The sequence below is a fragment of the Ornithodoros turicata genome, chromosome 9 (assembly GCF_037126465.1).
Source record: "Ornithodoros turicata isolate Travis chromosome 9, ASM3712646v1, whole genome shotgun sequence".
In the NCBI taxonomy this organism is placed as follows: domain Eukaryota; kingdom Metazoa; phylum Arthropoda; class Arachnida; order Ixodida; family Argasidae; genus Ornithodoros; species Ornithodoros turicata.
In genome coordinates this window covers 26,476,444-26,504,319 of record NC_088209.1, presented here as the reverse complement: position 1 = coordinate 26,504,319, position 27,876 = coordinate 26,476,444, and the positions used below count along the sequence as shown (strand labels likewise).

General features: G+C 47.0%; 1 protein-coding gene and 2 non-coding genes across 6 annotated transcripts in view; 2 read left to right on the top strand and 1 right to left on the bottom strand.

Annotated features, from left to right (window-relative positions):
* Positions 1–3,673: 3,673 nt before the first annotated feature.
* LOC135368467 (uncharacterized) overlaps positions 3,674–27,876 on the bottom strand; it is a 35,319-nt gene continuing 11,116 nt past the window's right edge. For 2 of the 4 annotated variants that reach the window (XM_064601761.1, XM_064601764.1), the window contains 14 exons: positions 27,274–27,574; positions 26,214–26,487; positions 25,919–26,066; positions 20,184–20,231; positions 17,082–17,896; positions 16,192–16,492; positions 14,489–14,652; positions 13,619–13,730; positions 12,469–12,575; positions 11,063–11,278; positions 9,402–9,555; positions 9,236–9,309; positions 6,658–7,085; positions 3,674–5,223 (listed from right to left, as the gene is read on the bottom strand). In XM_064601761.1, coding sequence (XP_064457831.1) covers positions 4,026–5,223; positions 6,658–7,085; positions 9,236–9,309; positions 9,402–9,555; positions 11,063–11,278; positions 12,469–12,575; positions 13,619–13,730; positions 14,489–14,652; positions 16,192–16,492; positions 17,082–17,896; positions 20,184–20,231; positions 25,919–26,066; positions 26,214–26,487; positions 27,274–27,574 — 4,340 coding nt within the window. In that variant the 3' untranslated portion in view covers positions 3,674–4,025. The remainder of the gene's footprint in view (positions 5,224–6,657; positions 7,086–9,235; positions 9,310–9,401; positions 9,556–11,062; positions 11,279–12,468; positions 12,576–13,618; positions 13,731–14,488; positions 14,653–16,191; positions 16,493–17,081; positions 17,897–20,183; positions 20,232–25,918; positions 26,067–26,213; positions 26,488–27,273; positions 27,575–27,876) is intronic. The other 2 variants (XM_064601762.1, XM_064601763.1) reach the window with 2 other exon arrangements.
* Trnar-ccu (transfer RNA arginine (anticodon CCU)) lies at positions 11,599–11,671 on the top strand. Its single transcript has one exon. It is a non-coding gene; the product is annotated as a tRNA-Arg (tRNA).
* Trnak-uuu (transfer RNA lysine (anticodon UUU)) lies at positions 26,860–26,932 on the top strand. Its single transcript has one exon. It is a non-coding gene; the product is annotated as a tRNA-Lys (tRNA).

Below are 27,876 nucleotides of genomic sequence, written 5' to 3'. Positions count from 1 at the left end.
TTTACTGCTTTTAACATGTTCCCAAACAATTTCCAACAATGAAACCGGTACAGTGCTGGGCAAAAGTTCGATTTCGCGCGAGCGGTGTATTTTTAGTATTTTCTCCTCAGCACCACGACCACGTGGGCATGACACTCTAGCGGCGGGCGAGCTCACTCGTCCAGAGGGGTGGGAGAGTGCGCTGGTTCCGAGGTCCGAGGTTCCAACGCACCGCGCTAGGTCCGGTATCGCTTGAATGTGGTCGCGAAGTGGTTTGCATTGGTGTCGCTACCGGCACACTCCTCTCCCCCCTACGAGTGAACGACTGCACACCGCTCGTGCGATAACGTGGCTCCCGGAGTACCGTATCTACCGCACCCAATGAAGTGATAGGATTCTGAGTCATGAACGCTGTCATTGGTTCCGGTAGGCACGGTAGCTTCACGAAGACGTTATCAGCTGTCTACTAACACACTGAACGTGTGCAAAGCCTCGTTGCGTTTATCGCAGTGGCTAACGTTAAAAGAGCAGTAACCATCACCCGTAGGTTTAAAACAACACTAGCCCTAACTGCTGGGTTACAACACCGCGGTAACGGCAACATCCACGCTTCAACAACGGGAACTGACGACAGCCTTCCAACAATGGTAACGAGGGATAACTGTAGTGACGGCAGCAGGTGACGGTACGTACAGCACGTGGCGTAAACGTGTACAGCTTTAGCCGTTCCGATGCTGTCGAGATTTTGCGATGGATGAATTCGCGGTTATCGTGTCATAAACGGTCATGATGACAAGCAGGGCCGGTGCAAGGGGTGTGCGGGGCTTGTGGCAAACGCACATCACGGGGCCTGATTCACACCAGCAGTAATAAAGAGATTAGAAATAGGATTTTCGCAGTGGGAGATTTTAGCAGTACGGGAAATGGGCAGCAGGAGAGAAGGGTGCGAAATCCTCGGTATAGCTTGCAGGGTTGGCGGATTTTTCTAAAAAGTGGGACTTTTTCTCATCACATGACGGAATGGCACATAACACATTCTTATCTCATTTCTGTTTTAGTCGAAGATCCAGCGTGCGATTAACTGCATACTTGATATTTAAAAAAAAAGTCATCCCTGGTTGAGGGCTTCGTGCGCGGGGCCTAAGGTGGTCGCCTTACTCGCCCCCCCCCCCCCCACCCCTAACGCCGGCCCTGATGACAAGAGACGAGACCAATCACTGTCTCGCTGGATATCATGCCCAAAGAGTGGCGGCGGATCGAGGGGGGGGGGGGGGCACGGCACCTAGATACAAAAGGCCTGCTTACTGCCTCCTCCCCTCCTTCGCTACGTGGACATATAAAGTCAGAATTCGTCTGCTACTGCGATTCGCCGTACTCGCAAATGATTGCACCTAGCTTAGAACGTGTAGACTTGAATCTGTAGACAAAAAGTGCAACACGCTTTCCAGGAAATCAGTCATGAGTAAGATGGGACCGTTTTGCGCTTTATTTTCAAGTTGTCCCATCTAGTACGCGGGGACGTTCAATCACTACTCGCAGACGACGGTGGTTCGTCTCTATGGCTACGACCGCTGAAAGCGCGTTCGTGATTGGCTACGGCCGTTGAAAGCAAGATCCCGATTGGCTGACCCTTAGTTGTTACGTCACGTCGACGAGTGAGCAGGCTTTCACTATCTAAGTGGTGTTGGTTGGGCGATCGCCCCCCTCCCTCCCCCCCCAAAAAAAAACACACACACGCCAGTTTATACATTGGATCTCTCGCTTCCCTCCCCCACTACGCGCTCCGTCAAAGAAGCCCCTCCCCCGCAAACAAAACAAAACAAGAAACAAAAGAAAAAATAAAACGAGGGTCTGGATCGGCCCTTGTGCCGAAAGTACGAACATTGCATCTTATAACACCGAACATGAATGTTTGAAGCTGCAAGAAATGAAGTTCAAGGGAGCCTGAAATGATCTTAGCTTAATTTCTGAGTTGAAATTGAGTAAAATTAATGTATATATTTTGTTTATTATTCGCACTGCAGGGGTTTATTGATGTGTTTGCAAAGAGATGACTTCCTCTCTCTTCAACGAAGTGTGATCAGGAAAAGCAAACGAAAATTTCCACTTTCAAGAAATGACAAAAAGATAAATTTTGGAGTCTGTGAGAAGGCCTCCAAAACCGCCTTGTACTGAGGAGATACTCGTAGAAGGCCCTGTACACTCTCCGATATACGAGCAGCGCTTGAGGACAGGCGCTTCAGGCTTGTCTTTTATAGACAGGTCTTGCTGTAGAAGTTCCTGCACGGCATTCGTCCCTTGCCAGAAGCCACTACGGACTAAATCTCGTGTCCTCAGAATCCTACCAAAGTTATGTTACTGAAATCTTCTTGTCTCACTTTACATTCCTGCAAAATATTTTGGCTCTACGTGACGCGAAAGCTAGAGATTTTTATTTTTCAGAACTGTGACATCATGTTAGGCTCCGACGGAGCGCCCGGCCCTCGTCTGGCAACGTTGTTGCTCTTCGCGTCTTCCGGGGGGCTCACTTTTTGGACTCTGTTAGTGGAGCCCCACGTGACATATCATCCGACCGTTCCGACCTTGGAGAAAACACGAAGGAGGGCGAAGACATCTCTCCCATTTTCCCCTCTTTCGATCAGCGTCACGTGCCTTCTCCACCACGTGACCCTACCCGGACGCCGGCGTCGTTGCTAGGAGACGAGTGCCGTCTCCAGAACATGACATCATTGCAATTTATGGGCTTACGACTACGTCACCCGCTCCTCGCGTCATCGAAACTTGTGGAGTCTCAGCAGATCTTCAAAAATTGACAGAAATGAACAGCGTTCGTAAACAGGATTGAAATTTCGCGTATAGATCCCTTGAGGCACCCTCTTTTCATGGACTAGATAAAATATACGCTGTTTTCCGAGTCCGGAGTGGCACCTTAAGAAGGCTTAGACGGGAGCCTTTTAACCTTGAAATACGCCTCGCCAGGACTTGCAACACCTCCACCTCACCCTTCGTACTGACCCCTGCGCTGTGGAATCCCCTCCCAAGAAAAGCACCAGAAAAGCACAATTCCCATATCGGACCCCACTCCTGGGAACGAGGCCAACCGGAAGTCGCGCGTACGCTAGTAATGAATTACGCTGTTATTGGTAAATTCCCAAGTGAGGTTAGGTTGGTTAGGCTAACAGACGGCGAAGCCGTTGGTTAGGTCGCTGCGCCATGGCAGAAGCCATGCGGCAGGCGAAACAACCGTTGCTGCATCAGCTGCACTTCCGTCTAAGCCCCATACGCACAGAAACGGAGGGGGCAGGCGAAGAGTTAGGACGCGTGACCATCTGGCCTATCTGGCGCTACCTGCGGGACATTGAACCCTAGTCGGGTGTTGCCGCTACAACGTGTCGTCGCGGTGACCGTTGTTGTAACGCTAGTCACTGCGTACTTTTATTGAACAGTTTCTGTGTTATTTCTTTATTAAATTTCTCGAAAACCACTTAGTGGGCTTCGTCCAGGTCATCTGCGCATGTCTGTTGCCATCTTTACTGCAGTCGAATAACTCTCGCATGTCCCAGACATGTCGTCTGTCTCATGAATCATGACCAACCAAGTCTTCAGCTGGCCTGAAGGACTCGCCCAGTGGGCGTCTGAGAACTATCACCTAGAACCAGCTAGTGCTTTAGAATGAAACCACCAGGAAAGCAACCAGGAGAGGGAACATTTATGTAATGATAGCACATTATGACAATGTTGCGCGCTTTCCATTTTATTTTTTTCTGCGCGCACTTTTCATCGTTCGAGGCACATATACTTTCGGTATTATCTTCCATGCCTCTTCCCGCCGTTTTGGACCATCGGACCCCTCTTATAGGCACCAGCACCGCTAGTTTCAACGCTCTGCGGTCGTCCCGTAGCGTTGTACAAAATGCACAACAAAACACTGGTGGAAACCCGGGTTTGTCCGTGTAGTTCCTAAATGCATCAGAGTGAAGACTCGCCGAGTACAACGCTATTATAGATAGTTATTTTGCACACTGGTGAGATAGTTGCAAAAGTCCTCACGGTTTTGTACTGAAGATGGGAAGCCACTTGTTGATGCCTTTTGTCCTAGGCTCTGAAGGTGACGGTGGACTGATAGGACTGACTGGGCTGACTGGTTCTGATCCACTGTCCGCCACTTCTCTTTCAGCCACCGTAACAGTCAGGGTTTGTCGACATAGTTCTTCAACGGTAGAATAATCTTTCTTCTTACTTTTCTTTAGCTTTAACGAGAGGAAACTGGTCTTATCCGCTTGACCACATTCTTGTCTTGACTTTTTTCTTGTGGGTTCCTCCGCTGTTGCTTTCACGGTCGGGGATGGTACAGTCTCCTCCTTGGGCACCCTTGGAACACTTGCGCCGCACTGTGGTAGGTCAGCGTGTCCCGCGTCACTCGGCTCCGCAACTTTTGACATGATTTCTACGTTAAAGCCTTTTTGTGGAAAGGTAGTACTCGCCTGGAGTGATCTAGACGTCAGAACATCGGTGCTTATGACTACCGGACCTTCTTTGGCAAAAAACTCTGTTTTGGCTCTGTGGAGTGCTTCGAATCGTGAGAGAGCACCTTGGTGTGGAATGTGGCTGTAACTGGGCACTGGACTTAGCAGTGATGCAGGACTCGTTGACGATGTTGAATGGACAGGGGAAGGTACATATCCGGTAGAGGGGCCTCTTGTGAGCACTGAGTGATAGGCGTCATGCTTGGCTGATTCTTGCTTTGATGTTGTCAGTTCCTCGTCACTGATAATCTTGGCAGGCGAGAGTGGAGGGGATGAGGCTGTGGAACTGACAGAAGGGAAGCTCTGTGGTTGTTCTTCAGTTCGAGACACTCCGATGGTTTCTTTTGCCTTCTTTAACTTTCTCGTACTCTTGGACCGTAGCACTGGACTTTCGCCTCGTGCTGCCATCTTTCCTATTTCGGAAACCTCTGGTGGCCCTTCGCTATTCGATGAATCTCCATCATTAACATAAGAGGCATTTCTTTCGATGGGGACCTCAGCAACGCGTGGCTGACATAGCGTCACAGTGGCCTCGGCAGTTTCATTGCAGCCAAAGCGCGAAGTGCCTTCGGCATCCCTCAGCATATCGGCTGTTTCTTCAGCGAGTACAGCATTGAATTTTCCCGTCCCCGAATAAACATGGCAGGGGTAGGGCAGAGAGAAGACTGCTTCGACGGACGATGCCGACGAGGGTTCTTCAAAAACTTCATCTCGTAACCTGCAAAGTATAAAGAAATAGTCGTAAATCTTCTTTAGTACCGGTACGAAGTGTTGGGATCGGTATGGTTGTACACAGGTCGTATGATAAGAAGTTGCGCGTCACTGCTGTCGTATCAGTTTTTAGCATTGCAGGAAACCATGCTCATTCATCAAGCAATCTGGAGCCACCATGCACAATATTCCCAAGCAGCACAATGTACTGAAAGTCGAGTGCAATAGGGGTGGACGGGTAGGTGGAAGACCTTGAACAGACTCTTGAAACTAAGGAACATTGATGAGACACATACCGGCCACCCCTATTGCACTCGACTTTCAGTACATTGTGCTGCTTGGGTTTTCGCCGTGCGGTGACGCAGTTAGATATACCAAGGCGCCCTGAAAAAGCAGCCATGGGCGGTGCGTGGTGACCTTGGAGGCCTCGCGTGACGTAATCAGGTCCGTAACCACCGTAGCCGCGCGGTGTGAAAATTCGTCTGCTACAGAGACGGCGCAGCGGTACTTGCAGTACTCATTTCGTGCTCTCTGAAGGAAGGGAAGGGTTTCTGGAGGGTGTGCAGATCAGAGACCTCTGTCCTGTGCGCTAGACGTGAGCTACGATCATCATTCTTGTGCAAGAGTTGTACAATACCAAGCTAAAAACGAAAACTTTGTGGAGGGGGCCTGCGCTGAGTTCTGCCACCATACACTGGCGACGTTGCATCAAGTGATGACGATATTTTGATAGCCAGGGTTCAGAAAGCGAAGGTGCTCCAAGAGAACCCCATTCTCACCAGCGGCATGGTCGAGCGGGCTAAGGCGTCCCGCTCGTTGATGGTAGCGAAGGTCGTGCTGAAGACTCGGAGGTGGTGGGTTCGAATCCTACCCATGGTTGTGCTTCCAGAGTTTCCCGACGCATGTCGGCACAGTTCCCCCTGAAGTCGGCCTAGGACGCATATTAACCCCCCTGTCCCCCACTCCTCCCTGCTGTCCTCTCTCCATCTGCAAACGTCTGTAGGTCGCTCATAGCCACAGTTGCTTCGCGGCGCTAACACGGAATAAAAAAAAAGAACCCTATTCTCTGGATTACGCATCTTGTCGCAAGAGCGTCCTTCCGCGATACCATGTTTTACGGAGTGTTGAGCGTTCGGTACGCAGGCAGTTACAGTTCGAAGATGTTTGAGTGTTTGAGTGCTTCGTACGCTATCCCTTACGCACGCAAAGGGGAATAGCATATGATTCACTAAAACTCACTAATGGTTCCGAAAGCACGGTAAACCAATCGCACTATCCCCTCGAAGTGGCTTACATCACGTTGCTGATCTTTGACTCGAAAGTTTCCTTTGTCGTATCGTTTTCGTAGAGTGCTTCCGATCTGCTACAACTCGACACTCTACCACGCATGCGCGCGCACACAGCTCGATAAAGGAGGAAGCGTCAAAACTGCGCTGCACACCTGGTGCGAACGAACAGACCTAGAGAAGGGTTCAGCTGTGGATACCTGATAGGTGAATTAAAAGCTTCAGTCGCATCCTGTTTCCTTTCCGCTGCCTCCAAACGATTCTTCCCCGAGGACCACGCGGCTCGAGTGAAAGTCTCGTCTTCGAGGTAAGAGCTGTCGGAGGACGATGACACCGTCTCTCTCGTCCTTGTCCAGCTCTTTCGCGGTAGACGTAGAACGAAAGAGACTCGTTCGCTGTCGTTGAGGCTCGAACTCTCACTCCCATCGTGGCCGGATACGCTGCTCACGTTGTCTGCACTGTTGTGTCGTACGGTTGCGTTTGCTGAGACGCTTTCCGATGGCCGGATGGGACTCTCCGAGGAGGCCAGGGACGACCTCGCCTCACCTCCTGTTCCGTCGTCAGTTCGAGTTTCAGAGGACACCTGCGATTGCAAAATGGATAAGTACATCAAGTATAGCCGACTCCATGTGAGGAAAAACGCATGGGCTTCCACCTTCCTCAGAAGAGGCTCCTTTGGCGAACGGCGTGTCTTGACCATCTATGCAAGATATGTCCGATAAACCCCCAATTAACATGGTTGAATAGTCGTTGCTGGAACCACGATGTAGACATATATTTGCTCCATATGACACATTTTTCAATGCTGTTTGTTCAGCTTTAACTTTGTAGTTTGGTACGTGTTACCTTTTTCACTCGATGTCAAGTCCTAATGTATTCTGCTCATAATGTCATCCCCTTTGGTTGTTTGTAATATTTATTTTGGTCTTTCTTCGGTGGTGGACCATTTCACACATCTGACGCTTGTTAATGGGCACCTTAGCAAGTATATTTATATCAGGGTGTCGAACCGCAAAAAAATAGGGGTTCGGTTCGGCTTCGGGTTGCTTTGATTTCGTTCCGGTTCAGTTCCGATTCGGCCACGCCAAAAATCGAACCGGTTCAAAGCTTCCATTTTATATGTTCCATAAAACTGCTTTTATCAGGAAATGCGTGGCTAATAGCTTACTGCTGTTGTCTGCATTGACGTTTTTAGCGGTCAGGTACTCCCTTTATAGCGAGAAAAAAAAGAGAAATGGATGAACACTTCTTGCAAATAGGGTCCACGCTGATGAAGCGGTGTAGTCCTGCTACTTTCTGTTACTAAAATCTCTTTTTTCACACGCACAGTGCCAGCAAGATACACTTAAAGGAAGCCCAATAAGATGGACAGCGTTACATAGACGACGGTGCTTGCCGGCACACTGCATTCGCAGCGTCAATCGATCTGAAACCGTACTGAAGCATGTCGAAAATAAGCCTGCCAGCCTTACTCTGTCCGAGCTCGCAGCAGTGTACTAGTTAACCCACAACACAAAGGCAATGTCTCACGACACAATTGCACTACCAATAAGCAGAACTGCATTTACTTTTCAAACCACGACCAATCAAACAAGCACCATTCTGCGTACGCTCCTTCTCCACTTCTCATGTTTCTGACCTGTTTAATTTTTACTGCTCACGTGCAAAGGCAAATGATGGGCGCTTGCTTAATCACATATTCGTCCTACAGAGCTACATAACTGGCATAATCCATTCCTGTTTCATTCGTCCGCGTGGCGCCTCGTCTCTCAAGAGTAGACGCCGCAGCGCGTGCGTGGGGCGCTAGCCGCGGCGCTCACAAGGACAACTGCGCTTCAACGTGTTAAAAAGACGCTGAAAGATACTTACTATACGTCCTGGTTTGACTGCTAGGTGAAAATTTCCGAAATCCATGATATGGACGCGTGATGATAGTACCAATGTGTTTGCGTTCGGGGATTGAGAGGAACTCTTATGCTGACTTCTTTTCTGTCCGAACCGTTTTGTTGCCGAACCGGTTACCGCTATTATTTTTAACGGTTCTGCTCCGGTTCGGGTTCAACGGTGGCATGAAAACTGCGGTTCGGGTTCGGTTCAGACAAAAAACTGTTCGGGTAGGTTTTCGGTTCGGGTTCGGTTCGACACCCTGATTTATATATAATACATTTATTATTATTACTATTTCCAAGCATTAAAGTAAGAAAAGTGTTCTTCAGCAACTGCATCCTGCCTCGCTCATTGCTCAGATCGGTAGCATCTTGTTCTTGACGCACATTATGCAGTAGAGAAGTGCGATGGAGATTAACATCACGTGTTCAGTGTACGCGTTCAATGAGCTGAACACCTTCGCGTCATACTTAGCCAATGAGCTAACGAGTGCTCACAATCCGAACTAATCACAATCGGTTACAGTTGAAACGAATCACGAGACGATAAATATACCATCTATATGTAGTTTGTTTTACATATATCTATTTGTCCTCAAAGTGACTTCGTCCATTATTTTGACCAATACTGCACTGCCAGAGCTTTTACGGATCGCATGCGCGTTTGTGTAACACAACCTGAGCCTCGCGTTTTGTGGGTCATCCTTCATCCAAATTACTTTGAAGTGGTCACACCAATGTTTCTTTCAAAGGACATGGGATGGTTTCCTTCAGAAACCACAGGGCGGAGTCAACAAGAGACATTGTTTAAAATGTGTGCAATGCATCCAAAGTGCACGTGTCGTACATCGCCTGATTCCAGGGCTGGTTGTTCTTGTTCTCCGATGCATTCTTGCTGTTCGTTGGCTTCAGTGTTCATGACTGGAAGGAAAGTATATACAACACGTTTGTCGTCAAGGGCGCATGGCAGGTCAAAAATGTTTGCGCTATATACAAGGAAAATATCTACATACCATCGCAAAGTAGTCCTAGTAACTCCGTTTCTAATTGCTGAACTGTTTCTAGCAGTTGCGCGGCGCTTGTGTTCAGCTGCCATTCTGAGAAATCAGTTCTACTCTTTCGGCTAAGGTTGTCATTGATGGCCAGCGGATTGTCGGTGTCTTCCCTCTGTAGAAGATTGAGCTTGATCAAGGTGTGGCCACGCTATTCACAGAAATTTTAGAAGTGCTCTACTAAACTGCTGAATGCACCCTCTCTCTTGTAGCTGTTAGTAGTACGTACGTTCTGTTTCATAGGGAAAACTGGAGCGATGCTCCTTGGCTGCACCGTAGTGTATTAGTTATAAACTCTGCTACTTTATAATGTGATAATCTATAGCAAAAGTAAGTAGCAGTGTTGGGGTAACTCGTTACCGTAACTAAGCTACTTTTTTCGGTGACTTTTACCTTAGCCCGTTGCTTTTGAACTTCAGTAACTTCTTTGAGGAATTCGTTTCTATTTTAGGTAACGTTTTCAAAGTAACTTGGGGTTAATCCCCTTTGTTCGATTCTGGTTTAGAAACATGGCAAGCTGCGTCCTTCCTCTCGAATGAGACGACAGCACGTGCGCGCAGGTCGTACGGCTCGCGTCAAACTTAACTTGAACACCGCTCCAGCCAGAGAAGCGCGAAGAAGTCCACCCTGGCAGAGCCTAGCAGAGAACAACGTCTTCATAACCAGGATCACCCCTCTAACTGGCCGTTATTTCTACAAAGCACCACCAGGGTTCGCAAGCCGGAGTGGCGTTCAAGTTAACTCTGCCGAGAGCTGTACGTGCACGGCACCTCTGACTGTCCGCTCCCGTGTCGCTGGTGCGCGGTGAATGCTACAAATTCTGTTTTGGCCGTACCTCAGGAGACTCGGGTGAGATCCGTCATAACGACGAGGTGACGTTTATAATGGCAGAGGGCGCTGCGTAGCAAGATTAAAGCTTGTTGCGGTTTTACGAAATGTGCGTAGAGGACACTCATGGGAACCTAAACTTTGAGTACTTTCTTTCTGCGCCGTTGAGGAACCTTATTACGAAATCAAAATTATGCAATGCGTCCCAGAACAGAAAGACACACTTCCTTCGTCATATCAAATATTGGTATAGTTTTCGTATATCAAAACTATCATAAAATGTCTTGCGCCGCCCATTGTGAGATCAAGATTTGAAATAATTATAGAAAGATCAAGAACGAAAAAGTGTATATTCAATAATAGGTAGCTTGAGGGCAACTGGTTACTTTTCCAAAGTACTTCTTCAAGTTCACTTTCATTACCTGTAACTTCCTTAGTAACTTAGTTACTTTATTCACAGTAACTTAACTGGTAACGGGTTCCATTTGTCGAGTAACTTCCTCATCTCTGGTAACTTCGTAACGAAGCACATGCACAATAAGTCTTGGTGTGCACGCATAAATGGCAAGAGCAAACAAGTGTCTTTGAACAAACACGATAGCATGAACGCACATCATAAAAGGGATTGTGAACTTGAACATAGAAGCAGTATAGCTCACACAAGTCAGGGTTTATTATTTCTCGGGCGACCTTTCTCCCTTGTTTCAAAAAAGAAAAACAAAACTGAGCATGCACTTCTCAGCGTTTAAAATGCTGTTGCGTAGAAGCCTGTTTTGAAGCACGATACCACTTACGGAATTTCTTAAATGCTGAATAATCCCGTCACTGAAGGATCGCTTGGGCATCGAACGGCAGCGCCCCCACGGGGCACGCGTCGAAGCCACCCTCTGGAACGGGTAAATATCTGCGTGGAGGTTTCGGGCGCTGACCAGGTCTCGTTGAAGTATTTCACCCCGTAGAACCCAAAGCTGGTGCGCACGTTCGGCAGCACACATTTCTATTTCCTGGGCCTGAAAATGCAGCAAAATCTCTGACCGCCACCTTTTACGATGAAACCGCAAATGAGGCACGTGCATAAACGTTTTTTCTTTCCCCTTTGTCACATAAATGCTAACATACGATATAATTCACGACACAATTGCCATTGTTCGTTATATCGTTTTAACAATTACTGCCCATTATGGCAATCTCGTTTCACATGGATGAATGGATGTATGGAAACCTAGATGTAGCCACCTTTATCGAAACACACAAGAAAATGGCACAGCCGCAAGCATAACGGTGGGGCTGAAGGATCACATCCCCTTTAAAAAGTCAAAATGGCACAGCCGCCCTCGTGGCCTAATGGATAAGGCATCGGTCTCCTAAACCGGGGATTGCGGGTTCGAATCCCGCCGAGGGTAATGCTTTTGTGCTGTTCATGGTGCGTTGCGTCATATTTGAAGCTTACCGCATCAAGCGAGTGAACAAAACGAAAGCAATGGCGCTTCGTCAGTATTAGTCAGTATTGACGAAATCAAGTCATTTTCTTCTCTTTTTTTTTCTTTCTTTTTTTCTCACATAGTAGTTTCTCGCATAGCTATTGTGGCACTTTCTCCGCAGATATTTTTGAGCGTTCAGCGTTGTCCGCGTTTCCTTAGTCCTCTGTGTTTGCCGCTGATTTCACGCTATTGATTTCACGCTGATATTGATTTCACGCGCTGATTTCACGCTACCAACCACGCTATTCCCATTCTCTCTTACATCTTTCTCACTCACTCTCTCATTCAGACACGTGGCAGGCAGATTTGTAAACGACGTAAACAACGAGAATTGGCCGAGGTAGACCACAATTAGGGACGACACAGACACGATCACAAGTAAGCAACTCTTTTAACAAGAAAGTGCCCACAGATGGGTCGTTTCTTTGTGTACGGTTGACTGAACCATCCAGAACAATATACACCCTCCAATTAGAAGCACGCTCAAGCAACGTACGTCTGCAAACATTTGAGGATACAGTTTGAACCATTCTTCGCCGTACATGTCCAACTAAGACCCCAGCATTCGCACTCCCATGGATTGCGTGTTGCTCGCACCCATTGCAACACAAATGGAACTCGTGCGCTGTCGTTGTTTCCGAGTCTATTTGAAGCGTCATTCCGCGCATTGCGATCATACAAGCAGCTGCGAGTCTGTGTGGAGTATACCACGCACGTACCAGTCGCAAGAGTTTTCCCAGCAGGTCTTGGACCAGGGCCAGTTTCTCCACGTGAACGAAGCGCTGCCAGTTCCATGAGGACACCGAGCTGCTCCGTCTCTCTGGCCCTGAAATAAAGACGTCGCTCCAAGATGAGTTAAAGGTGTCACTCCGTCCGTCTGTCCCGTGTCAAGAGCAGGGTTGATTGGATTTAATCCACACGGATTTTATCCGGTGGATTTTTTGGGATTTTATCCACACAATTTAATCCGGATTTTTTTTAGAGATTTTGTCCAGATGCGACGTGAAAGACAATCTTAATTCAACGTCACACGGAAAACTCCTCCTTTATTTTATTGTAGTGTTGGCTGTTTACAAAAGGCCAGGCACGCGCAACACTAACTTCTAACTTTTTAAGTTGACTTTTTGAACTTTTAAGATTTAACTTTTTTCCCGTTTTCTTCTACTTCTGCCCATTCAGGGAGAGGCTTTCTTGTGCTTCCTGGAGGTATTGTGACTGAAGTACGACAGCTAATCCACCAGGCGTGTAACGTCTACACCATTCACCACACGTGCATGGGATTCTACCTTTCGGAAAACCATGGAAACTCATTCACTGTTACTGGGACAGGCAGTTCCATAAACCGAAACTATGAGAGGTCATCCGAAATCAAAAAGAACAGCAAAACAGATTCTTTTTTACTCTGTCACATTTCGAGGCTTGTCTATATTCTCCACAAGTATCCAAAAATATCCGGGTTTTATCCAAAAAAGCCCACTGGAGAGGATCTTTTTAAAATAGCCGGATTTTTTTCCACCCTGGTCAAGAGGAACTTATTTGGCTGCTTCATGATTTTGTGCGATGGCGTTTAATGGGACATGGACGGAGCTATACGGATACTATACAAGATGATGTTAACCTCATTCCAATAGAATTATGCATTGTCCAGTGTTGGACAAAAGTTTACGGGACACGCTCCGGCGCATTCATTCCTTAGAGTGATACGCTAGCATCGAATAGGACCGTACGGAGCTACAGACATGTGCCTAGGTGACCCAGTCACCTGTTTGTAGGTCCGTACGTTACCATTCGCTGCCAGCGTGTCGCTCTGAGGAAGGAATGCGCCGGAGCGTGTTCTGTAAACTTTTGTCCAGCACTGTATACGCTTACCTTCGAGGCCTTGGAGGGCGTCCGGAGCTCCAGGGCAGTGTAAGTCTCGGATGCTGGCTACCACGTCCCTGCTGAGCCGCAGCTGGTCTTCGCTCTGGTATCGCATGTGGTCCTACAAGAGTCGGCCACTGACCATGCGCAAATACTTGGCTTCAGACATACTGGAGCCCCGCGTGCTGTTTTCTGTGTGTTCTTTTTTATGTTCTCTGTTGTCTGTCCGTACGCAGTGTAATCACGACATTCAGTTCGGCCAGTGTAGTATGTTCTTCAAAATTGGATTACGGTGTACGCTGTGCAATAACCCGTTTGTATATGTGCCAACAGAAGACATACGAAACCATACCAGGAGAAAGTACATTTAACTCATAGAGCTGGGTCTTGAAGTGCCACTGACATGCAGTACGAACGGCTGAACCACGACCATTAACGTTGAAAACGTCTCAGAGCTACACAGAATGGACGAAAGTTTCCTATGCGTTCCCGTGACAAACATACAGATGATGAATAAACATAGTTTTTTTGTGTGTGTGCGGTTTTACATCTCCGGTTTACACACATTCTTGAGCACACTTGAGTGGAACTGAAGCAAGGGACGCGGACAAGCGGGTTAAAACATAAACGACACATTTTTAGCGCATTTACACACATTAGACACACTTTTACACACATTCATACGATCAGTGACATAGTACTGATCAGTAGCAGTACGGGATTTATTTGATAAGTTAGAAAGAAAATATAAAGACAGATACGCACTCATGCTCCGAATAGCAGGTAAGGGAGGTATTTGAGTGATATAGAAGGATTATTCGAACTTTTTTTTTTATACAGTTAAAGGGGGTGTATGGGTGATCATTCCAGTGCAATTACCTGCAAGGTTCGTCGCTCGTCGTAGAACCTTCTACCGAAGCGCTCCAGGTCATCCACTCGCGACTTGAGCTCGGTTAGAACCTTAAGTGAGGCCTGGGACTCCCGAAACCCGAACTGAAGTAGAGCCGGTCGGTGTGCCTCCCACAGCCGTTCACGGTACCGATCTACGATCAAATGAACCTTATAATCTTGACAAACTCATAGCACGAAAAAAAAAAAAAGACGACTGAAACTGATGTAGTTGTGCCGATACGGTATTGATCTTTCTTCTTCTCTTATTTTGTATTATTATTTCTTCTTTTATCGTGTTCAGCTGTAATTGGCAGGTAGATGAACTGCTTCCGGGACAAAATAGCACGTGACGTGCAGCTTCCGGTCGTGCAAAATGTGTTGTCCAGCTTAATACACAGAAAGACCAGTTTGTTAAATGTCTTTGTATTCACATTAGTTTACTTGTTCATTCCTCGTAAGCGATATAAAGTTGTCATAAAAACATAAGATTATAATTCACATAAATTGAAATGCTACGAACGATTTCGCTTTTCTTGCATTCGCATGTAGCTGATTATCACGACGATGAAGCCATGCAATGTCTTTGTCCTCCTTGACACGAAATCATTCTTTTCTCTTATCTTACAGCAGCGTCATCATCATCATCATCATTATGGACAAGTGTGAGACCACTTGGCTACTTAATGCCACTAACTGCGTCCTTCACTCGTAAGTACATCTTCCGCACCCCAGATCCCATTTTCTGCATCATTGACCTGTCGCACGGTAGATATGCCTTGTAACTTTCCTGCCTAAGCCATTACTCATTGTTGTCGTTCTTTGCACGCGCTGCATGTAGTCAAATGTGTAACATTATAACCTTAGACGCGACCATCCGTCAAGATACTTTTTCTACCTGCGCCTCTTTGATCATTATTTCGACATCACTCACGCCTCCGCTAAATTTAGCCGCTGGAAAGACACACGGACTAAAACGACGGTGCGATATCTGGACAGACAAACTTGGTGTGTGACTCCGGCTGCCAGTGTTTTCACTTGAAAGAACGTTTTCAGTAGATACATTTTATTCACTGTCTGCTAATGCCTCCATGTGTCGACCCTCCGAAGGGCATACAAAAAGAAAAAGAAAGGGAATGCTCTGTTTGGCTTCTCACAACACCGATTCTCCACAAATGTAAACTGGTGTAGTATTTGATCCAAAGGCATTTGAATAATGTAAAGGGTTGGGTCAAGATCCACTTGGCAAAAGTACAAACAAAAATATAAAACACTGATGCTTTCCTTTAATGCATACAGGCTTTCACGCAGTGGACTGCATTTCGTCAGGTACAAAACTAACAGCATTGCGGTTACAAATATATATAAACTGGGATGGCACGCACGTGAACATAAGAAAAGGGAAAGGGTAAAGGATACAAATTAACACAGGGATGACAAGTACCACGTGGCTGGAAAAGGGTGGGCACAAACCCGCGAGCACAGTAGAAGGGATACTGGAGGGAATGCAGCGGTAGGCGACGAACTAGTACCGATACGTAAAAAAAAAAAAAGAATAAAGAAAAACGCTATGTAGAGCCACGCCATCTTTTCGGGTAGCCCAACTGGAGTAAGCACAGTTTCACCTTAGCAGTAGGTACCAGTGCGCGAATGCCAGGATGAAAGCACATGGCAAAGACCGCAACGACACATACCAATCTCCTGTCGATGCCTGTCGCTGACGTCACCGAGTCTGGCATCCAGTAGCTGCAGTTCTCTCTCCATCTGCCTGCAGAGGTCCTCTTTGGCCTTGAGCTGTTCTAGAAGAAGCATGTTCTCCTCCAAGAGGACGTAGTAACCATCCTCTGTTGCTTTGACATCTGCTTCGTCGTAGTCCTGGTTCTCTGGAGACTTGGTCAACCGTCTGTCATCCTCCTCTAATGCCAGCTCGCCGGAACCACTATCGATGAGCCACGTCACTTCCGGATTCACGTACGCTCCGTACTCCCCTGCAGGCTTTAGAAGCACCTTAATTATTGCTAGCATTCAGCACCTTTCATAAGCAATGTTCTGGCTTCCAGAAAGAACGTTGGAACGCTGTAGGTTCATTCACGTTTCTTTATTCCTACGTTTTTTCCTCCGAGGATAGCTTTAAAGCCTTCATCTGGATGAAAGATGAAAGATGAAAGTCACTGAAAAGGTTAGCCAGCTGTAGGGATCGAACCCACATCTTCTTGTTCATCTGGATGTTTTGTGTTCATTCTTTGACAGTAAATTAATTGCTTCATCGCTAGAGTAGACGTCGGATTGGCTATGAGAAAATGGTGTGCCGTAGTCTTTACATCTTTGAGCCAAACCTCAACGATCGACAGCAAGCATGGTGACATAGCTAACTCTATGGTTTCCAAATTTTGTCATAACGAAAGCGACCGAAAATATACTTAAAGGCATGTGTAGCTGCGTGCTTATATGCATGACACACATGGCTCTATATGGCCACTTGACGCAAGCTTCTCTTTCACAAGAACACGCTAGCAGCGGCACAGCACCGTACATATGAACCATCAGGTGCACACGTTTTGATGCTTTCATCCTTCCTGCTTACCCATTTCTGGTCTTGAGAGTGCCTTCTTCGGGACAGACACGAATCTCTTCTGGCCTGTCCGTGAGGGGTGGAGAGATCAGGCTCCGAGTTCGCTCGCGACGGCTGCACGTTTTCTTCCTGACTAAATCCAGAGTCCGGCTTCATTGACGGCAATGAGCTTGTGGACCCGTGCGATGCCTGATGGTGCGTTGACGCTTGATCCGCGATGCTCGAATCAGACCGCGACAGGCCCCTTGGAAGCCCAACTCCTTTCTCTCCCGACAAGCTCGCATCGAGCAGCGCTATCGTGGACAGCTCTGGAACAACACCCTTTTTCGTTTCCCACTCGTAGAGTTTCTTGGTGAAAGCGTCCGATATCCCTTCGAACCGGAACTCGCCCGCCGACGTCCGCACCAGGATCTCGTTTCTGTTCTCCCCGGAAGACAATAGCGTGTGCTTCAAGCGCTGAAGCCTCGCCGAACGTTCTTCGTACTTCCGTTTCTCCTTTGCCAATCTTTCCTTCTCGCGCTCTATCTTGTGCAGTTCTTTGTTGAGCCACGTTAAGTCTTTGAGCTTGGGCTTAGCGGGTTTGGACTGGCGTTCGCCCTTGAGTTTCTCGGATTTGGATTTCGCTCTGTCCTTTGTTGTGGCAGTGGAAGCGACACCGGACGCCTTGATTCGTTCCCATTCGAGCATCTTTTGGCTGAAGTCTTCGCTCAAGTTCCGCTGGAGCTGGAGGACAAGACTGCTCATGGGCGTGGAGGCTGATTGGGAGAGAGGGAAGAGGGAGAGTTCGCCGTCGGAGCTGGGACATAGGGAGAGGGGTAGGCTGTCGACTGCAAGGGAGAGAGACATGGAAGAGAAAGGAGGAAAGAGAGAGAGAGAGAGACAGAAAAGATGTAGAGGAAACGAGAAGATCGAAGCAGGAAACGCAGAAGAAAACGGAGGTGGAAGAAAGGGGAATATTCTGGCGCTCCAATATTGCGTCTTATATTTTGGGTCTGACATTTTCGCGCGAAATGCCTTTCCCAGAATTCGGGGGGGGGGGAGGTATTTTGAAATCGCTATAACCTTGTTCAACTTAAGAGGGAAAAGAAACCTAATCCGTCAACTCTCAAAATATTTCTGCGCCGCGGATGGGATGGCTGGACATAGAGAGGCCACCCTCCCTCCCTGAGCCAGTTAATGTAACCCATCATACTCACTGACAGAGACTGAGACTGGCCGCATGAGACTACGCTGCGGCAAAAAGTGCGCTCTCCTAGTGAGGGCGAATGGTGGCGCTGCAGTATTTCTCCTGGCGCGCTGTTGCGTCTCATTATCTCCAACGGCGTACGTAGTTGACGGACTAGATTTCTGTTCCTTCTTAAGTTGAATACGACTATAATTCGAGGTAAAATCGGGCGCTATTGATACATTCGAGAGTTATCGTTACTTTTTTTTTTTCTGCCAAGCGGTCCGCAGTTAAGTTGCATGTATTGGTCAAACATGCATTCATCACTATTTATAGTGACAAGCACCACACGTTGTAACATTCAATGTGCTTCGCATACTTTATTGTTGTACTCGGAAATAATATTTACATAAGCCGTACGTCCGTATTGCTCCAAATTATATGCGCGATACGTTATTGGAATTCTGGGAGAAATCGTGCATAACCGGAATTGGTCCTAAACTGATTCGGAAAGGAAAAATCGGCAGGTATCGGGGGTTTAACCCCAAAATGTCAGGCCCCACTTACGTTCGTACATGTAGCTGGAAAACAGTTCAACCACTATCATCGTTATCTTTTAAAGGAATACAGAGGGCCCTCCAAAAAATTTTCAGATTAAGACGTCTGATGAAAGTGTGTGTGTCATTTTACCGAATGGCGCTAAAGGTTTTGATGTGTGCAATTTGTTTCCCAGAAAAAATTCACATAAACGTGGGTCCGCGCCTTCACCCTTAACTCGCCACTCCGGGTATTACGAGTAGGAGAAGGTATGATGCCACGTCACCGATGACGTTAGAAGGAGAATTCGTTCTGGTAGTTCTGGTTCGCCGGTCAGTGGGCGCCTTGTCCATTTGCCGCCGTAAACCAGTTTTGCCAGTTCTCCCGGAGAATTGGGGACAGAAGGAGCGGCCGAATCATTACCGAGCCAGGAGAAAGGCTTTTTCAGAACCCCGAACAGCCGAGTAGTAGATGACAGAGGAGTAGCAGACAACATTTCTCTAGACCAATCAGAAAGCGTTCTCCTTATAGCGTCAGCGCGAGGTTCCAAGCAGAACACAGGCTGGTACTGCTCTCCACCGCCGTTGCGCACGGTCGCTTTATGCGGCGTACTTTAAGTTCAATTTCTGCGATAATTATGACTCTGTGGTGTGAATTACTTCGCATGGTGCATTTTACTGGCCTACTTAACAGTTTTATAGAAAGAAAACAGGGTGTTAGAAATGACTTCTGTGCTAATTTAAGAGCTGACATGTTTTAAGTTCAGGTTCAAAAATAGGAAGCATTTTGGAATTTGTGACGAAATCTAGTGCTACACAAGTGTTCCATTACGAGATAAAACAAGATTTTGTATTATCGTAGCTGGTGCTGGTCGAGTGCACGGTTCGCATAGGATGTGCATAAAACAAACAGACAAATAATGTTAAAAAAAGAGAGAGAAACATGTCTGTTTTGCCTACAAATTGAACCTATGAATTAGGTTTGGAACTTCTCTGTCGTGCTCTCATTAGAGCTTACTTCATCGTGCATCGTACTGCATCGTACTGATGTTATAACAGAAACGAAAAAGAATGGATATTTCGTTTTAACCAATTCTGAGCGCAGCTGGCATATGTGTCTGAAATCGGATGGAGACAAGTTTCACTCGTGAAATTAGGTGTTAGCGAGTCAACACCACAGTCACCTTGTCGTGTGTTTGGAAGGAGAGCAGTTATAAAAAAAAAGAAAAAAAAAGAAAACGCTCTTCTGCAGTTAGCGTAGCGCCTTTGGCCACATGGCAGCCTACACTACTGTGCCTCGCTCAGAGGCAGCTACTACACACATTGATATGTTATGGTAGTAGTTGTTCCAAGAGAGGCAATGTCAGATTCAGAAGCAGATTTTTCTTCTCCTTTCTTGTTGAATTCATTTACCTCTTTGTCTGTCCACGCTTGCTTCCCTTGTCTTTGTTATATCTTCGTCTGAAAAAAAAAAGAAGAAGGAGAAGAAAATGTAAGTTGAGGGACCGTGATTGTGGTAACCAACGAAATAAATTGCGATCGAGTCTCCTTTGGGTAAAGAATGTTTCGGAGAGGTACATCTAAACCGGGCTTTCGCACACTGTAAAAGTGAGTGGGAACAAAATAATGACGCATGTCATCAGTCCCCCAGCAGAAGAGAGAGAGAGAGAAAAAAATGGGGGGACGTGGGGAGGGGGAACAAAAAAGGGGCGACGTGCCGTGTTACATGTATGTTCACACTGACCTTTCTTCTCTTGGAGAAATGTTCTGCTTTTTACAGTATACGCACACCGACATTGACACTGATTTGGAATGGCAAGAGACAACACGATCATGTTCTACCGACAGAGCGCGGGTGAGCGTATCATCAACCGAGAAAATTCCTTTTTTAACCCTCCGGACAATTATATATTTTTTATTATTATTTCATTTTTATTTTTTTAGCAATCAGCAGCACTGCCGAGTAGATAAAAGACTGGGAGGTGGTGGGTTTGAATTCCACGACCGGCTGCGCTGTCTGAGGACTTTCCTGGGTTTTCCGAGCAGACTTTCCACACTAATGTCGGCACACTTCCCCCTAAAATCAGCCCGGGTCGCGTACTAACCCCTCCTGCCCCCCCTCCAAATCCTTCGTGCTGTACCCTCTCCATCTGTCCGCGACTGCATACGCCGCGTGCAGCCACAGTTGCTTCGCGACCCTATAAGAGGCGGGAATCTTTCGAATTATTGTATATGCATCGTCAACACAAATTCCCGAGGGAGAGAGCAAAGTTCGTCGACCTCAACGAGCATTCCGAACCCGGGCGAGAATAGGACGGGACTAGTCAGCAAAAAAACTTGTTCCTCTTCTGCAGCTTCTATTTGCGGATTTATTTACGGATTTATTATTTATAGGCCACGCTCTGCTAAACAAAATACATCAGCGGCAGAGAGTTCCTTCCGATTCTGCTCAAGGAAGAATCAATATGAGAAACCCCTCGAAGTTCTCTTTCCTTCCAAGCTAGATAGAAACAGAAAAAAGCAAGGTATATAGAAGCCTCTTTCGAGACCAGTGGCTATGGAGAGCCACGTATGACCGATGTCATCTGGTGGGGAAGGGAGGGAGGATATGTTTATTATATAAAAAAAATGGGAGGGAAAGGTTAGACTGCTCTACGGCAGCTTGCTATTCCTAGAGTCACTAAATAAGCTTATTTAGTGACTCTAGCTAGGGGGGAAAAAGAAAAAGGAAAGACAAACAAAAAGAAAAACAAACAAACAAAAGGAAAGCAAACGCGTAATTGATCACAGTTCATCCAGAAGGCCACAGATCCGCAGGAACTGAACAAGTTCCTTTGTCACCTGACTATGTTGTGTAGGGCCTGGCAGCGTAGCTAGGGAAAAGTCCGAAATTCTGAGGGGAGCGATGCGCGACCGTATAAGGAAGGGCCTCCTTCAACATGTTCATAGTGCAGCGTATACGTGTATTGGAACGAGAAGACTTGATGCCCGCCTATCTGAACCTGCATACCCACCTTGCATCTGTTGTGGCTGTTGGAGAAAAGACGCAGGAAACACAGCACAGTGTACAGCCGGTTTTGTGCTGTATCGTGTTTTCTGTGAGGCTCACCGAAAACAGGCTCAGGCTTTCAGTACTATGAAGTTTCCGCGCGTACTATTCATTGTAGCGCAGGAAAATTTCACATACAAAAATGTACAAGATCGGGAGGACCCAGTGGGAACAATTTTCTGCTGACGGGTCCTCCTTAGTACCTACAAAAGGCGTTAATGGACAATGTACGGTGATTAACCGAACAATATAATGACGCATAATTAATAAATACTCCAGTGATAACTAATTATGTGCAATGCTGGACGAAATGAAATGCTATATGCAGGTATACAGACACTAACTCAAGAACACCAAGCCCATGAATGAACTTTTTTTTTTTCCGGCTGTGAGTCGTTTCCACTCACAAGCACTGCGATGAAGAAAAGTTAATTATCCGTAATTGATGTTAGGAGGCGGCAAGTTTAGTAAACATTTTACTTCAGCTCTAGTGCATCTATACTTGGTTTTATATCATTGCAGTTTAGGACGGATGAAATGAAATTGCCTCCAGTGGCATTGTGCGTTATGTTCAGAACACTATACGATACATTGTGGTGACAGTATTTGGTCTGTATGATAGTCCGAACACGATTCTTATGGCACGATTTTGGGAGCTCGCCACAGTTTTGGCACTAGCCTGCACTTCCACCATTTTGGCACACTTTTCTCTGTGTTTTTTTTTAAATATTATTTCTATTTTTTCTTTTGTGTGACTCTAACAGCCCACGTCAGCCTCTCTCGTATGTTCTGTGCAAGAACACGTTCTACAGGTGTTGGTGTCAAAGCAGTCAGCTGGTGTGCTGTTTCCTTGAGCCGCTTTTTATCGCGTGATGGGAAGTGACGACGAAAGGTTCTCCGACAGCCATCTTTAAATCTTTGGTAGCGTCTCAGCGTAGAGTAGTATCTGAAATCGCAGCTCGTCCTGTTCGAAACGAATATTTCACACAAGCAAATTGTTCGTGGACTCTTTCAATGCACCAAAACTGCACATCACACGGATGCCCACAAATCTCCTTGTAAACCACGCAGTATTCGACAACCCATTAAATGTAATAAAAAAATGAAAAAGGAAAAACGTTTGTGCGCTTGAACGAGCGCATTTTACGGAAAAACAATACAGAAAAAACGTGAAGAGCGGTGATTTTTACAAAGGTATTTACAAGGCGTTTGGCGGGGAGAGAAGTGTTTCCGAAGCAGAAAAACGCCGCGGGGTTGAGTTATTAACGGCTAGCCAGTCGTCTTTCCTCGGACATAGATTTACTGCCCTCAAGTTTAGAGGAAAAGCCAGCGATGTGTTACAACCTGGCTGTGAAACGCTCTGGGAGGCCAGAGATTTCGAGAAATCTTGTTTCTCCGCTTCCCAAGAAAAATGGGGCCCATGGATCAGGCTACGGTCAGTGTTAATAGAAGACGGCGTAACACCGCGCATTCGGGTTCTACTCGCAAAAGGTTCGATGTCCTCAAAGGGCTCAGAGTTTAACCTTCTTCGTTGGTAATGGAAATTATAGATTAGAATAGAGAAACAGGACCAGGACAATGGGTAAAGATTTCGGTCAGGACTGGTCGTCTTCGGTTTCTACCGATAAGCGCCGCATTATTTTTCACTATGCCGTTGTAACTGGGTGTTACCGGAAGTTATTTGTTGAGATGTAACATCCAGCCCCCCACACACACACACCAAAAAAGAAAAAAAAAAAACGAGGAAGCACCGAAAAACCATTTCCTCTTTTCCAGACTAAGAACGCATGTCACAAGCAAGATATCGGCGACGACCCAAGCAGCACGATGTACTGAAAGTCGAGTGCAATAGGGGTGGACGGGTAGGTGGAAGGCCTTGAATAGACTTGTGAAACTAAAGAACATTGATAAAACACATACCGGCCACCCCTATTGCACTCGACTTTCAGTACATTGTGCTGCTTGGGGAAACACGTCCAGATAATTGAAATGGAGCAGTCGTCGAAAAAGCCAGACAGCGGCGGGTACCGAACCATTCTTTCCATCGTAAACACGTTGAGTTCATGTTATTTTCTTGGCAAGGGTACCCTCTTGTGTGCCTCTAGTTTTTTTTTTTAAATTCCAAGCAGGACAGTGTCCTGAAATTTCAAGTGCATAGCGGAGGGTTGAGGAGTCTTGTCCTTGCAGCGTTTCATGAGCTGCAGCTGTAGCGTTGAGCTGCACACGAAGGAAACAACCCCGAACTACCGGTTCACCCTATGCAGTCGCACTTTCAGTACGTTGTGCTGCTTGGGTATGCTTTAATTCAAGATTGTACAAGGTCGCAAGGAAGACCAAAGATTGGATTACGGGGAAACCTTGTAATCTACTCTTCGGTTAAAAGGAATTCCTCTCGCCTTCTACGCCGAGATAACGAGATTAAAGTACGCAGTTCGTGTTGTTACTCTGTGGACTGCCTAATAAAGTCCGGCGCGTGAGGACGAGATTATAAGGCGAAGCACAATTCAATTACGCCACATTTCTCCGCTGTGACGCGCGCTACTTGCGAGTGATGAGCGAAAAGCGCCACACATTATCTAGCGAGAAAATGTGTTATTAATCTAGAACATTTGACCGAGTAGGCTGCGATTTAGAAGCACCGTGGTCTACTATGATCATCTTTGGAACGTAACTGTGTAGAAGTGCGTTAGCTGGGCCTGCAGGGTTGCAGGAAGGTGAACGCCACAGAAAGCATGTTTTTGAAGTCGTCTGCGGTGACTGGCTGAAGTACACTCTTAAAAATGAACTTCACCGCATAGCACGCTCCTAGCCAACCATTATCTCGAATGATATCGTTATCTGCCCTGATTTGTTGAAAACGGGGGGCGTACGCCATTTCTGTGACACTTATGCTGTTCATAATTGTCACAGAAAAGGCGTACGCCCCCTGTTTTCAACAAATCAGGGCAGATAACGATATCATTCGAGATAATGGTTGGCTAGGAGCGTGCTATGCGGTGAAGTTCATTTTTAAGAGTGTAGGCGAAGTTTCGGCTTTATATATCCGTGTGGCGAAGGAGTGAAAGGAGGCACTAAGCATCCTTCTGTACTATTGGTGGCGTTGAGAGTGCTTACACTCTTAAAAATGAACTTCACCGCATAGCACGCTGCTAGCCAGCCATCATCTCGAGTGATATCGTTATCTGCCCTGATTTTTTTAAAACGGGAGGGGTACGCCTTTTCTGTGACACTTATGCTGTTCATATAATTGTCACAAAAAGGCGTACGCCGTTTTCAACAAATGGCAGATAACGATATCATTCGAGATGATGGTTGGCTAGGAGCGTGCTATGTGGTGAAGCTCATTTCTAAGAGAGTACGTTTGAGGAATTAGTCTTGCTAGATAAGATGGCATGATTGCAGGCAAGCTGGTGGTAAACTCTATAGTAGACAAGTCCGAGTATGGGGGGGAAACACGAAGAAACCACATACCACGTGGTGTCTTGTTTTTTTCTCGTGTTCGCTCATGCTGAGGCTTGTCTATACTATGGAGGTACACCCCTGACAAACGGCTAGCGAGAACTCCTTTGCGGTTTGAGTCCTTTACTGCTTTGAAGGACACCTTGCTGAAAGGAGGTCGCGCTCCGCCACACTCAATAGCGCCATCCGGAATGTGGATCGCGAATGAAACTTCGTGAGGTCCTTATAAACTGAAGTTATTAATTTAGCTGCAAAATGGCTTTCAATTTCATCTGTTAAATATAATACTCAACTCCTCGAGTCGCGAATTCTTATTTTCAATTGCCGTGGTTTAATAATCGTCAGCCTGTTCCTGCGTTGGAGGCTACGCCTTTTCACCCGTAAAGGAGATGAGCAATCTCCTCTTCCGCTAAGGCCCGCTTGCGAAAGGGAGCACCTCCTTTATCGTGTGTCATGGGAAGCAAACGCCGTTCGGAAGAGTGTCCTTGTCTGGAAAGGCCTTTAGGCTGCCCCTGTGTCAGGGGTACTAGCTTTGCTAGCTGCGCAGTGTACTTGATAAAGACAAGACGTGCAGAGACCAGGCAGTTGCACCCGGTACATCACGATATGGTCACATGTAATTAGAGATCGCTTAGCTCACCTTCGTACGGGCCCAGATCATCGTAGTTGAACACCGTCCCTACGAGTGACAGAGGGCTCGCAGGCACAGACTTTGAGAAGGGGTACTGCGTAGTCGGTGTTGTACTGGCGTCGCCGTCTTTCGCCTTTGCGGTAAATACCTTCTTCACCTGCAGGTGACATAAGCGATGGACATAAAACGAGCGACACATGTAGTTATGCGTTGATGATCACATATCGATAGACACAAGGCTTTCCTATTGAAGAGCCTTTTGACGGATCTTACACTTCATAAGGAAGCTTTAAGTGGTTCCTACCTTGTTCCAACGGGACTTCCTCTGGAACTGTGGCGAAGACCTCGGAGAAAGTCTCTGACAAGTTTCTGACGTCACTCCCGAACTGGTTCTTGAATGGCCAGCGCTTGAGGAGGCGTGTTCCAATGGACTTAGGGTTAACGGGGCGGGCTTCTGCTTGCGAGGCCTGGAATCTTCGCTGCTTTCAAAATCCCGGTAATAGTCGCGCTCGATGTGCGTCTGAGACTTCGATCGCTCTTTAGGGAACCCGCAGAAGTCGTCGCTTACGCCTGAGTGTCTGAAATGAGCGGGACGTTTCGTAGTGAACTTAAGCACGCTGTCTTTCTCACTGGCAACGATTTGCGTGTAACTGATCTGAACGTAATCTGTGGTGTCTCTAGCATTGTTCTTATAAGGAATAATGCTCAGAGGCCGAAGGGCCCCAGAGGGAACACTATCTCCTGTGGACGTCCGAAATAGTTCCCAATGTCCACATTGGAAAATGGATGTCCGTGGGACATCTATCGCGGCGACTTCGAGGATTGTGCGAATGAGGTTCAGGTTTGGATGTTACATGGAGCATTTCTCGAGCGCGCGCGCGAGAGAGAGAAAGAAACCGCGTTGGTGTAGCACCTGTGGTATGTTATACGTAGCGAACGAAACGTACGTGGCCCGGGTGGCTCAGTCGGTAGAGCGTTAGGCTTTTAACCTAACGGTCCGGGGTTCGAGTCCCCGTTCGGGCGTTTGTTGTGTTTTTTCTCGCTTAGAAAGTAACGAACTCGAGCGGGGCATCCGGAGATACATCTTCATCCCCTTTGTAAGAGTCGCTCATGTGTTGAAGCAAGGCGGAGAAATGTAGTCTTCTTCGTTGAGTCAACCTTTTGCATGCTTCAGGCAAGACTCTGACCCTTCTCTCTCCTTCTGTCTGTCACTTTCCTTGTTGTGCATATTTCTTTCGATACCCTTATTCTCAGTGCCATGGCAAAGAGATCACGCGAAGGTATCGGAGAAAACTCACCTCCTCCCCTTATTAGGCAGGAATTCTCCCTAGAGGAAATATACTGTAATAGATCGAATGCCTGACCTGCTGGATCCGCCGTCTGCGTACTGGTCGGACACCTTTCTTCGCCGATGCCTGATGTCCCTCGTCCTCCTGGAAACACCCTCTTCGTAGTCGCTGAAAGCAGCGTTACAGGAAGGGTCGGAATTCATGCGGAATTCTTTGCCATCACTTTTGGTTGACTGTCGCTTCTTGACGCTACCACGCTTTGTCTGAATGAGTGTCTTCACACGGCCCCACGGTGTCTTCGGCGCCTTCTTCGGGTCGTCCTTCAGGTCACTCCTCGCGTACGTTGGGTACACATTCGGATGCAGCGTCAAGGAATCTAGGACAAGACGTGGGGTTATGGTTAGAACAACGCTGGTGGAGACGCGCGATTCCATCAGCTCTGCATGTTGCCACAGGGGTAAAGCACACAGAACAGGTGCACGCATTTTTTTTTTCTCGGATGACTCTTGGAATAGTAGGTTCTGTTCGAGGTGGCGTCAGTCACCGTCTGGGTGACTGCATATCTGACACTCTACCCACCTCGTTGCTGTAGCTAAGCCTCGTTTATACGGACAGGATACCGGACAGAACACGCACTCACCCTTTTGAGATTGATTGATTGATTGATGGAGATATAAA